At 35.9% G+C, this 13,053-nt stretch overlaps 1 protein-coding gene across 2 annotated transcripts; it reads left to right on the plus strand.

The window, feature by feature from the left end:
* Window positions 1-690: 690 nt before the first annotated feature.
* On the plus strand, window positions 691-3,989 carry LOC143619957 (uncharacterized). Of its 2 annotated transcripts, XM_077091773.1 has the most exons (7): window positions 691-794; window positions 993-1,058; window positions 1,554-2,075; window positions 2,155-2,357; window positions 2,456-2,545; window positions 2,613-2,768; window positions 3,461-3,989. In XM_077091773.1, exons 3-7 carry the CDS (start codon window positions 1,580-1,582, stop codon window positions 3,605-3,607), a joined length of 1,092 nt encoding a protein of 363 aa, XP_076947888.1. In that variant the 5' UTR covers window positions 691-794; window positions 993-1,058; window positions 1,554-1,579; the 3' UTR covers window positions 3,608-3,989. The 2 variants fall into 2 exon arrangements, with proteins under 2 accessions (XP_076947888.1, XP_076947887.1); XM_077091772.1 differs by lacking the exons at window positions 691-794; window positions 993-1,058 and having other exon boundaries at window positions 1,440-2,075.
* The last annotated feature ends 9,064 nt before the right edge of the window (window positions 3,990-13,053 follow it).

A 13,053-nucleotide genomic window follows, 5' to 3' on the forward strand; every position in this document is an offset into this window, starting at 1 on the left:
AGTTGCTGTGGATGTTAAAAGGAACACATGTGTGAACACTCGTACACGAATACAAACAAAGCTACGGTTAGTGGCGCGATGGTGAATAAGGTGACTTGAAAGGGCAAAGTCGTAACGTAAAACGCTAATCCGTGTCAGAATCGTAAATAATGAGAAAAGCAAGGGGCAGTAGTTATGGAAATAAAAACAAAAAAAGATTTAACGGTAAAACAGGTAGAGGTGCACAAATCGGTTTTTTTAAAAAAACCGGTTCGGTTAATAACCGGACCGGTTTTTCTTGGCCTGGAAAAAAACCGGTTTTTAAATAACCGGTCCGGTTTATTAACCGGTTTTTTTGGTGCAAAACTCGGACCGGTCTAACCGGTTAGGACCGGTTAGAACCGGTTAATAACCGGTTTTTTTAATTAACCGGTTTTTTTTTTTAAAATAACCGGTTAATAACCGGTTTTTTTCATAATAACCGGTTTTAAAATTAACCGGTTTTTTCCATAACCGGTTCAGTAACCGGTTTTTTCTCTAGAACTTGTAACCGATATACGAACCGGCGGTTACTAAACCGGTCAAACCGGTTTTTAAATAACCGGTTTTTGTAAAAACCGGTTTTCGGTTTAAACCGTTGAACCGGTTCACCAACCGGTTTTTTTTCCCATCTCTAAAAACAGGGGACACGAGAAAAAGTGAAAAACCAGGCGTTTTTCTTGCATTTCATTTGTTTTATTATTATCAAATTCCTTCCTGAAAAACATAATTCAGATCCATTATCCCTCTTCAACCCCACAATCAACCCTCATTAGGTCTGTTTCTTTACATTCCTTCAATCTTATTATTTTTTATTTCGTTTCAATCGATTGTTGTTTCGGAATTTGAGGCTTTTAATTAATTATGAGCGATGAAATTGATGCATCGTATTATTAATTGAATTGAATGAAGTATAATGCTATTTGGTTTAATAATTATTATTGTTGTTGTTTATTGAATACATGCAACATTAGGGCTTTTCGGTTGAAGGGGCACAAATCAACTCAATTCAAGTTCTGCTGTCTGTTGATGATAAGAAGGTACACACATTTTCATTATTCCAGCTTCAGCTTCAGCTTCAGCTTCAGCTTCTTTCTGTCCGAATTTTTATTAATTTGTTGTTCATGTCTGAAAAATTGGGGGCGATGTTCGGTTGCTGTTGCAGACGCCAGACGTAGATGATAATTGAATATTTGATTTACTTATGTATAAATTGTTCTTGTTATTGTATGTGCAATGAAATAATTAACAATTTCTGCTAATTTGATGGTTTTCTATTTTTTGGGTAAAGGGGACGGACGTTACATGGAAAACTTTGGTTTTCGTTTGTTCAGACATTTCTGCTGAAATTTTGTCTGAACAGATGAAAACGATACTTTTTGATGATGGTTTTCATCTGTTCGGGCAAAATTTCCAGACATTTGTTTATCGATACGTAAATATTTGGGGAATTGCTCGAATTAATGTTCCTTTTGCATGATAAGATTGTGGCGTTTATTGAAAATCTTTTATGCGGGTTGCTTTGAATGATTTAGGTTTTACAAGCAACTTATCGTTGAAAATGAGGCAACGGAACATGGTTTACACCGGTCCAATGATCGATACTGAAATAGAACATGGCCAGCTTCACCCTGAACCTTGTGTAATTCCTTACGGTCATGGACCGTTGTCATCCGGGGTAGCGTTCATGGCCGCTCCACCGGGTCCCAGAGTGGTTCCGTTTGGGGCACATAACCAGTTACCCTTTCCTAGCCACCCGCTTATGGATGTACCACCCCATGATGCATTTATGGGAAAGATTGCCGAAGGGATACATGTTAGTTCTCAGTATTCCTATCCTGCACCTGGCTTGAGCCCTTTTGTGGTGCCTGAGTACATTGGGTTCAATGTTATTCCGGTAGTGATGGGACCTGGGCACCACAGAGGTGTAAGGAACCCTGGCTTACAGTTCATGCCAATGAGCCATGGTGGCTTCGGGCAACCGGTTCAGGTTGTTCCTGGCCCGTGGTTGGACCAGCAGTTTTGTGGCAATGTTCCCGGAATGCCTTATATGCAAGGTAATTAATAATTAATCTTCCTTTTACAGTTTTACGGCTGCAAGATATTTAACATCTATTCTGCATTGTTTAATTTCAGGGTATACGAATGGCAATCCGGTAACATTTGTGCATCAGCCACTGCCGCCTATGCCGCCACTGCAACAACCTATGCCACCTAGGTTTGTGCGACCGCCGCCACCGACAGGTGTTAGGATTTTTCAGCCGCAAGGTCAAGAACTTATGATCGAGCCAAGTTCAAGACAACGTGGTTTACCCCATTTAAGGACTCTCCCTGACACTGTAAGTTTGTAACACATTCTTTCTATATCATGCAAATTTTACTCTTGTTTATGACACGTTAACTTTAATAATTCATGCATTTTTTTTTGCATATGTAGGGAGTCGCGATGCTTAATTTTGGTAATTATGGACATAGAGTTGATCATCATAGAGATATGCGCTTGGATATAGATCATATGTCTTATGAGGTAGTTAATAATTAACTTTCTTTTTCTAGAACCACAAAAAAGAACCTTAATTATTGTCTTTGCACAGGAGCTTGTTGCATTAGGTGAGCAGATCGGAAATGCTGGCTCGGGTTTATCTAAAGATTTCATTTTAGGCCATCTGAAAATGAAAATATTTACCTCTTCTAATCCGGAAGACACATCTTCTTCCGATCAGAATCTTAATTTCTGTACAATTTGTCAGGTATTTATTTAATAGGACCAAACTTTGAACTTATATGGAAGTTATTCTTTTGAGTGATCATATTTAACGTATGAATTTGTTAAGGAATTATAGATAGGTACGTAATCAGTGAGCAGTTTGGTGGGAAGTTCGTTCTAAATCTGGTTAAATGAACGAGCATGAACACATGTCTCATTCGTTCATTTATGATCGTTTACGTTTGTTGATTTAAATCCGTTAACGTTTGTTTATGTTTGTTCGATTTACATATTCATTACAGTTTTTTAGGTACATTATAGTTAAGTTCAGTTTTATGAAATTTAAAACATCACTAATTACAATTATTCTAGTTTTATTAATGCTTAGATACAGCGTATTAATACTCATGCTTACTTTTTAATCAAGTTTGCTCAATTATGTTCATCCTTCTATGTTCAGTTATGTTCGCTCATTTCATTTATGTTTATGAGCCATTAGTTTATACTATTAACGAACGAACGTAAACAAGCATTAACACACTCATTTTCCTAACGAACGAACACGAACACGAACACGAACAAGAAACTCAGTTCGTTTAAACGTTCGTGTTCGATCGTTTATTTGGTTAAAGTTAAATGAACGAACATAAGCATATTGTTTATACAAGCCTAATTGTAAAAGTAGGTTTCCGTTGCTGAATAACTAACCGTTGAAGGGTAATTTGGGTATTTTAGATGGAGTACAATGATGAAGAAAAGATCGGGATGCTGGATTGCAACCATGAGTACCATGTGGAGTGCATTGAAAAGTGGTTGGTTGAGAAAAACAGTTGCCCGGTTTGCAAATGCACAGGGCTGGTTGCACAAGGAAAGGAGTCGTGAAAGAACCGTAGGCATGTTAAAAAGAAGTGCAAATTATGGTAAATATAACAAAGTTAGTAGACTGGTGGTGTTTATGTTTATAAACTACACTAGGTTGTTTTGTTTCTTTTGATGTTGTTTTATGAGATGCAACTGTCAACAACTGTATCAAACTGTTGTTTTTGTTGACGTTAAGGTCTCATGCGCCCTTGAAACTTTTTTGTATATACCTTTTTTGGTGTTGTGTCGGTGTATTAACTCCATGTATTAGAATGCTAATACTAGGTTGAACGTTTGTTCGTTCTTGTGCCTTATTATATGCCTGGTTTGGTTTGTTAAGTTTGCTTTAGCGTCTTAACGGGCCAGAAATACAAAAAGTATTAAGCATTTTAAGTGCTTTTAGCTGTGATCATGAGGTCTAGTAAATGAAAATATTCTTTACAAAAGTTAGAAACTAAAAATACTAGCAGTTTATAGAGATTGTGTTTCCGTTTATGTAACGTTTAGAACAGGTGACAGGGCATCAACTAGATGTGACTTCTGAAAAGAATATAATACATACTGAAGATGGCGATATCTATCAAGATGCACCTCACTTGTGCTTGTTTATAGTGGTTTCCTCATCGTGTCAAGTCAGTAACTAGTTATGTTATATCTATGGCTAATGCAGGGCTAGACCAGTTGGTAGAGGCGCTGACCTCTTGGCGGGAAGGTCGCATGTTCAAACATGAGCTTTATACTTGTTGGTGTAATAATAGAGTGTGATTGACATTTGTCGGAAATAAAAAGGTCATGATAAGTCTATGCACTCACGTCTCACGTATAGACAAAGTTAATATTTCTTATTATGTGCTGACATCCTAGTACCCAAGACTATAGGTGATCAAATCGGGTTGGTCAAAGGAACCGGAACCGGTTCAGAACCGGTTCCATTAGTCAACATCACTGTTTAAACCGGTTCCATGGTCGAACCGGTTAGGGAACCGAACCGGTTCCCCAACCATCGGACCCGGAACCGGTGGAACCGGTTCTGACCGGTTCCTAAACCGGTTCTTACACTGTAACCGGTTCCAACCGGTTACAGTGTAAAATATTATTTTTTTTTTCGTTTTTCGTTTCCGCTGCTTGTGTAGGTGATGATTTGTGTTCTTCTGATTTCTGAAGAGGCTCATGCTACTTTTGTTGTTCACCCACAGAGCAATAATGGTAAACAACATATTGAACTTAATGCTATGAGTGTCAGCGTGTTTGAATTGATTAGTCTGTATCGTGTATCGTGTAATGGTGAACTTAAATCTGTATCGTGTTACATTTGTTGAGTTTGCTATGTATTATAGTCTTTTGGCTTACGCAAGTCAAATGCTGAATTATAATCAAGAGCGGTGTTATACGATTCGTATTTGTATAACATGTTAAATAAAAAAAACAATTAACATAAAATTCATTTTATTTACTTTAAGAAGTTCAAAAAAAAAAGGTTACATGTTTTAAAATATTCAAAAACAAACTAACAAAACATTAAACTTATAAATATAAAGTTGTGACATATTATTTCTATAAAAGCCTTCTTGTTCGTAGTAATTATTGAGTTGCGACTTATTCATCAGAATTATTTGTAGAAACGCCTTCTTGTTCGTCGTGCACTCGAACATCAAGTGGTGTTTCGTCTTCCAGAGTGGTTACGTGTTGAACACGATCGATTGAGTCCAAGTGATCCTTCAAGCAAATGCACATCTCCACCGACTCCGAATTCAGTCTTGTTATTCTCACCGATATTACCCTGCCACTAAGAGAAAAAGCAGATTCCGAAGCTACAGTAGAAGCTTGGGCGGTTAGTAAATCACGGGCCATGGTGGCAAGAATCGGAAACTCGGTTTCCTTTACCTTCCACCAAGCCAAAACATCAAAAGTGCCATATTCCTCTTCGGATAAACCGGTAGAGAAATCATATGCACTATACCTTCCTAGTTCGCTTGAAGGGGTGTTACCCCTTTGTTTTTTAGCCGTTACGTTGCGAACGGTGTTCATAAGGCTAATCATGGGGCCTCGTACTCTAGTAGCACTTGAACTTGATGAAGACCCCCCCGGCTTAGGCATGTGTATGTTTGACCCATATTTATTTATATAAAAGTCATACATAAATTTAAAATTCAAGTTAAAATCATTTTGTGCCTCTGTTGAAAAGTTTGGGTCAACTTCATGCATATCTAAGGCTGAAAAAATTTCGTCTATCACACATTCAACCCCCGTAACATTTAACATTGGGTTTAAAGCGGCGGCGCAAGTAAAAATCGGTGGCAATTCAAGAAAGTATTTTTTTAATTTAAACTTCATTGGTAATATGATGTTTGAAAACATTGGACTTTTATTTTCAAATTCTTTAAGATTGTTAACGATTAAAAATAACTCCGAAAGAACCAAGGGACTTGTCGGATAATACGTTCCCGATAGTTTCGTAGTTGATGTTTTAAAAACTTCAAGAAAAGTCGATAAGTCATTGATAATTTCTCATTTCTCATTTGAAAAGGGGATTGCCAAATCATTCTCGGCAAGACTAGAATGAAACATTTGTAAAGTTTCTCTTTGTTTCAAAGCACTTTGAAACATTATGCAAGTGGAATTCCATCGATGAGGTACATCCCAATTAGCTCCCAAAGCTTTTCTTCCCGTATCTTTACAAAATTTTCTATAATCCATTTGTCTTTTTTTACTTTTCTTAAAAACTTCATGTAGCATTACTCTAAAATCGTTTATAACCGATGTAACCTCATCCGAAGCAAATCCGTCTTGCACGATTAAATTAATGATATGTGCAACACACCTTGAGTGAAAAAATACACCATTGCAAATCGGCGTATATTTTAATTTTAATTTATCAACCGCCGATGTATTATTCGACGCGTTATCAAATGCAATTGAAAATATTTTATTTTCTAGTTTATAAGTTTTTATAACATAATCTAAAATTTCAAACAAATTATCTCCCGTATGTAGATACTCAAAGAGTTCGAAAGCAATGGTGCGTTTCATCATTTCCCACGATGACGGGTCTACCCAATGAGCGGTGACACAAAGATAAGATTCGGGTAGACCATGTGGAGCCGACCAAACATCAGTAGTTAAGTTTATTCCCGTATTTATATTTTCAAAATATGCAATTAGTACCTCTTTGGCCTTCTTCCACAATTTTAAACAATAACGTTTAAGAGTATGACGACTTACGTGAGTGTATTGTGGTTGAAGCGTATCTCGAATCATGGCGGTTAAGCGAGGGTTGTCGAAGTGGCTAAACGGCAAAGCTTCTTGAATCACAAACTTCGCCATACGATCTTGAACTCGATCAATTTGGTATGTAAATATTCCGCCTTCACTATCCATTTGCGTTTGTTGCGACTCGACGTTCTGTTTCAACGCCCTGCAATACGGTCTTTCGATGTGTTTATTCAAATTTGAATTCGAAAGTGGATTTAAATAAATCCCACAAAACTTGCACCGAGCCTTCAATGAATGGTCACTCAATTCAACCAAATCCCAATTGCACCAAATCTCTTGATTACGATTATGAGGTACAATACGAACGAAACTTGGTCCGGCGGTGGAACCTTGACCAACCGATGATTGTGAGGCAGCCATAACAACAAATATGAATATAGAAGAAGAGAAAACAAGATATTAGAGAACTCAGAACGTTGTAATAGCGTTTTTTTGTATTTTTTTGCGTTCGGGTTTGCGTTTTGAGTGTTGTGATGAACCCATTACACCAAATACCTATTTATACTAGTAGTGGGGTGTTTGGGGAGCCAAAAAACGGCCATTTTTGACCCCAACGGTCAAAAAACGGCCATAAAACCGTTTCCCAACGGCTAGAACTACTCCAACGGCTAGAACCGGTTCCCGAACCGGTTCCGGTTCGGTTCCGGTTCCTACCCGGTCCACCTCCAAACATGTCAAACCGGTCCCGGATCGTCGGGTTGAAACGGAACCGAACCGGTTCTTACGAAAAACGGGTAGGAACCGGTTCGGTTCCGGTTCGGTTCCACCGAACCGGTTCCAGGAACCGGTTTTGTTGTCCACCTCTACCCAAGACTAGTCATTGTATATTGAGGCTTAGGGACGGGGATGAGCAACGGCCCAATGGGAGCCCAGGAAACTAGACGCTTAGACAATTAAGATTGCTTGTAATTGTATGATGGAAGAACACAAGAAGATTTATAAAACACAAACAATTCAGTAAACTATTTACTTTTCAGTATAATAGTTCGTCAACACCAAATACAAAAAGTACATCTGTTCAAATACAAAGAGGAAAATTTGCGCCAATATATTCTTTTAACCAGTTACACAATAATGTCAGACATACAAAACAATTATTCTAGTTATACGCTTAGTCCACATGATTACTCTACTTATGAAAACAATTACTCTAGCTATATTAGTCACAATATCTAATTACACAATTACTCTACTTATGAAAATAATACTTTTAGTTGTTTTTAGTTGCATAACTGTTCTTTTTTTTTTTTTTTCCTTCATGCAAATCAATGTTCTCTCTAGCCACTGATAGCATTAATAACAAAAAGAAAAAAAGAAAGTAATAATATGACTCAATTTGGTTGGTTGATTTCGCATGCTCTGTTAATTGAATTGATCGAATTCTGAAATTTCAATTGATCGATCATGATATCTTACGATTCAGTTAATTCAATTGATTTTGCATGAATGTTGCCTCCCCTAACAAAAACCATTGCAAGAAGCCACCCTTTGTTATTTAAATTGATCGAGCTTAATTTGCTATTTGAATTGATTGAAGTATTTACAAATATACCACTGTGCCGTTTTCTTTTTCTCTTCGATTCACACGCTTTGTACCAAATTATTTGTATTTCATTAGCATACACATGTATATTATAAAAGATTATCCAAAATTTGTTTCTATACAGCCAAACTCATCATATACCGTGTTAGCCAAGAAAGTTGTTCTTGGATCGTGAACCTAATTAGTTAATTAACTAAGTTTTGTTTGACAAAAGTAATCACCATTATTATGATTCTGATTCCGTCTCACTCTTAGTTTTTTATTTTTATTTAGTATCAACAAACTCACTCTACAACTGTCAATGCATGTGCACAATCATTGAACCATTGTTATTGTCCCCTAAGTACTTTAGTTAATAAAAACATGACCACGTACACCCCAAAGAAGAAAAACATTATGAGGGAGAAACTAAACAAAACTGAAGAGACAATATGCCCTCCATGTGAATTGATTTTGAGACAAAGGGATGAGGGTATGGTGCTTTACTCACATGGGGAAAGGGTAGCTTTGTCATTTGCTCTACACCAATGGCTCTTATTTTATATTATCTTGCCATGTTATTCCGTTTACATCAAATCAAATTAACAATTATGCAAGAAAAATCATTAAAAATAACCATGAGACACAAAGTTAAAAGAGTATAAAATATTTGCGTGGTACTAGAGGTGCACAAAAAACCCGAACCCGGAACCGGACCTAAAAAAAAATCCTGAACCAGTTTTTTTTAAACCCGGGTTTTTTATACCCGAACCCGACCCTATCCGTAGGGTACGGATAGGGTATTATGACTTTCAATGCTGAAACCCGAACCCAAACCCGTATCCGATATAAACCCGATAATACCAGAAACCCGGTTCTAGTTATACCCAAAACCCGAAACCCGATTCTAATTATACCCGAAACCCGGGTTTTTTGCATACCCGAGCTGGATTTTTTTGCATACCTGATATTAGTGTTTATGCACATGTGTCTGTGTGACACTTGACAATGGTTGTGTGGCTACCCACAGATCCGTTCTTCAACGGATCTTTTTTGAAGCACATATTTGATATAAATATTTTGTTTAGAGCAACCTCTTATGATATACTAAACAACAATTTAAAACACATAAAATATATGTTTTTTTATATCATTGTTTAGTTATTTACATATGTTTGAATTATGTTTGAATGAACTTTGAAGTTTGTATGCAAAAAAATGAAGTTATAATAAAAAAAACAAAGTAGGCCCATTAACAGAAGAATGCTGCAGAAAATTGGTTTTTTTAATACCTAGAAATAGGGTATTCAAATACTCGGAAAATGGGTTTTTTCAATACCCGAAAATAGAGTATTCAAATACCCGGGTATTAAAAACCCGGTTCAATACCTGACCCGGACCCGGTACATAGGGTATGGTTTTACATGTCAATACCCGGACCCGAATCCGACCCGGTTATTATTAATACCCGATCATACCCGTACCCGGTTCCATACCCGAACCTGGTTTTTTTAATACCCGATTTGCGCACCTCTAGGTACTAGGGGTTTCTGAGAGATTATAAAGAATTGTGATGAGTGATTAATTAACAAGAGAGTCATTCACAAATAATTTACGAGAGAAATTAAAAAAGAGACATTAAAGTAATTTTGACGATTCAATAGTGTTATTACTTGAATGCAAAGTTTATAGTTACTTTGACCAGAAGAATAGTAGCAATGAAATAATTAAGTGATAGTTTCTTGGTTGAATGTATCTTTAACAATTTTTTTTTGTGCGAGAAACTTATCATGAATCCACTCACTTCCGTTATTGCTGCTGGATTGACAGTAGGCTTGCTTCTATTGGACCTGGAGGCTAAAAGGAGTTCTTAAAAATTTATTGAAGGTGTAAAGAAGATTGATGGATGAAAGAAATAAAAACCAAAAAAAAAATAATAATAAAGAAAAAGTGAGATTGGTTGAGAAATATTTGCACTCTCTCCCTCCCTTGCGGTTTTGTTACCCAATTCTCAAAAACGAAAGCATTACCTGATTCATTAAGGGGTGCTTAGAGCATTGTCGCCGAATGAACCCAAGGTGAAGCCAAGCCTCACCCAGAACACACTTACAAATATAATGTTGATAGAAAAGGTTTAAAAGAGAAAATATATGTAACATTTTGTTTAGAAAACTTGACGGCTATTGTTATTACTATTATTTCATTATTATTACTATTTTACGCTAATTAAAGCTCACATTACCTCTCTCGGCCCAATATGTTTACCTATACCGCATTATCTTATTGATTATATTACCACCTTTTGTGTAATTAACTCAAATTAAATAATTAATATTCTAGTAGATAATTTTTCTATTCTCTAAAATATATGTTTCTTGCTTGTTGCATCGAGCGTAGGGGTGTTCAAATTCGGATATCCAGAGTTTCGGATATCCGAATCCGTATCCGAAATTTCGGATATCTGAAGTTCGGATATCCGAAATCTCGGATATCCGTTCGGATAGTGAATCGGATATCCGAATTTGAAAAAAAAAACCCAATTAATATCTATCATTTAGTAACAACTATTTTATTGTTTATTATACAAAAAATTACAAGAACAGATGGCTACCAGATCTGAACATTGAAAAAAAAAATCAAAAAAATAGATAAATCTAACAAGTGCACTCTATGTGGCCACCTATCACAGTATGATATCAATCACCGTTTCCGCCGCATTTTCCTCTCCGGCAACAGCAAAAGGGCTACCTTCCCATCGTTTACTCGGAGAATCAATAGTCTAGATCTATCGAAGCGGGTCGCCAAAGTTGATAAGCACCTGCGATTGTTGTTTCAAACTTTGAATCGAGCAAAATGTGACGGTATTTCAAGTATTCGACCGGTCGGCGCTAACCGGCGGTGAGATGTAGAGTTTATGGTTGATTAGCATATTAGAAGGAGGCGGCGGCATGAAATACTTGTGAATAAACGAATGAGATTAAGGATTTATGGTTAAAATGATATGTATATACAAATAAAATTAATAATTAAAAATAACAAAATATAAAATTTCGGATAGTTCGGATATCCGAACTATCCGAAAATTTTCAAAACCACTATCCGAATCCGAAAATTAAGATATCCGAGATCCGGATATCCGAAATTTCGGATAATTCGGATATTTCGGATACGGATTTTTTTGAACACCCCTAATCGAGCGTGTATAATAACTAGTTAACAAATATGTGTTATTGCTTTTGTAGTTATGCATAAGCATATATGCATTGTTTTTGCTATTGTTGATAGAATAACTTGGTTGCTAAAATGCAAAATATTTAAAAATATAGTAATCAAAAGAATGTATATTTAATAGGAGAGAACCACGGAAAGAAAGAATAAAAATGAATAAAATGATGACACGTGAAAAAAAATATTTATTTATTATAAAGTATAGATTACATATGAATACCACACATGAGTGCACATGCAATTTAATTCTACTTTGAGGAGGTTTATATGAAAGATTGGCATTTTGGGACCCATATAGGCAGTGAAGAGTGGCATTTTCGGACCCATATAGGCATTGAATTGTACCGTACAATCTTTATGCACAAATAGTATTGAAATTTTGTTATACGTATAATCTAGTAGGATAATGTGTTGTCACTACTAAATAACATTTAACACATATATTTTAAATAAATAAAATGATAAAACCACTAATTAAATGACAAATAATTTGCGTTGGAACCTAACTTACGAACCAAAAAAAAACGGCATATCTTATTTATTTTGAAACGGCCTTACTCATTGAGTGTTGTATTTATTGTCAACTAAATGGCGTACTATTCGTTCGACAAAATTTAAGTTATTATATATTTATGATAGTGTTGACTTTAGCTAAAAATTATTGACAATATTATGGATGGGCCAGTAAGTTGTTAAATATAGAAAATTGATTTTTATATTGCTTTTTCATCAGGCATTAGTTAATTATTCCAATCTTGAAAATATTTAAATCAACATAATCGACCATTTTCAGATGTTTTATACTTCTTCGTTTATATATATCATTTTTGGATTTGTCTACGTATACATTAATTTTACTTTTTATCAACTTGGTGTTTCAACTTCTTAGGCTTATACATTTTTCAGGCTTCTTAATAACCATTTACGGCCAGACCGTGCTCAATGAAGTCATTTCTCTATAGCAAGACGTTACCCAATACATATATTGTCGTGTATAAGTTTTGCATCACTGGTTCATTAAAAGACATTCAAATTTTGATCGGATGTGAATCATCAATGAAGTGTATGTTTTGTTGATGAACAGGGGCATAGCTTTGCTAGGGCCAGGGAAGGCCCCTGCTCCCTCCGTTTTTTTTTGCTCGGTATTGTAAGTGTATTCTTTTTTAACCAAAAATTTTTATACATAGTGTAAGTTTACCTATTTCGACCAAAATTTAAAGCCTAGCCGCCTCTGTTTTATGAATTTTTGCCACTGTTGATGAAGTCAAATATCACACACAAATACATTCACGTATTCATCATATTTTCGTGTTGGGCCACTATGCTTCCTGTTAGTATCTTTATACCAGACCGATCTCCATCAAACTATGCGTCTTACAAGTCAACAGCTTAGATCGGTCTAGTCGGTTTCAAAACCTAAATAATTTAAAGTTAATTAATACAT

The sequence above is a fragment of the Bidens hawaiensis genome, unplaced genomic scaffold (genome assembly GCF_021521415.1).
Source record: "Bidens hawaiensis isolate Kalapana, Puna unplaced genomic scaffold, B.hawaiensis_p1.1 tig00002525_1, whole genome shotgun sequence".
In the NCBI taxonomy this organism is placed as follows: Eukaryota; Viridiplantae; Streptophyta; class Magnoliopsida; order Asterales; family Asteraceae; genus Bidens; species Bidens hawaiensis.

Excerpts from the sequence above, each read along its gene's own strand:
- LOC143619957 (XM_077091772.1), top strand. The coding sequence starts at position 1,529 with ATGCGGGTTGCTTTGAATGATTTAGGTTTTACAAGCAACTTATCGTTG. Across the intron at positions 2,546-2,612 it reads TAGATCATATGTCTTATGAG|GAGCTTGTTGCATTAGGTGA; the intron begins GTAGTTAATAAT and ends GTCTTTGCACAG. Across the intron at positions 2,769-3,460 it reads ATTTCTGTACAATTTGTCAG|ATGGAGTACAATGATGAAGA; the intron begins GTATTTATTTAA and ends TGGGTATTTTAG.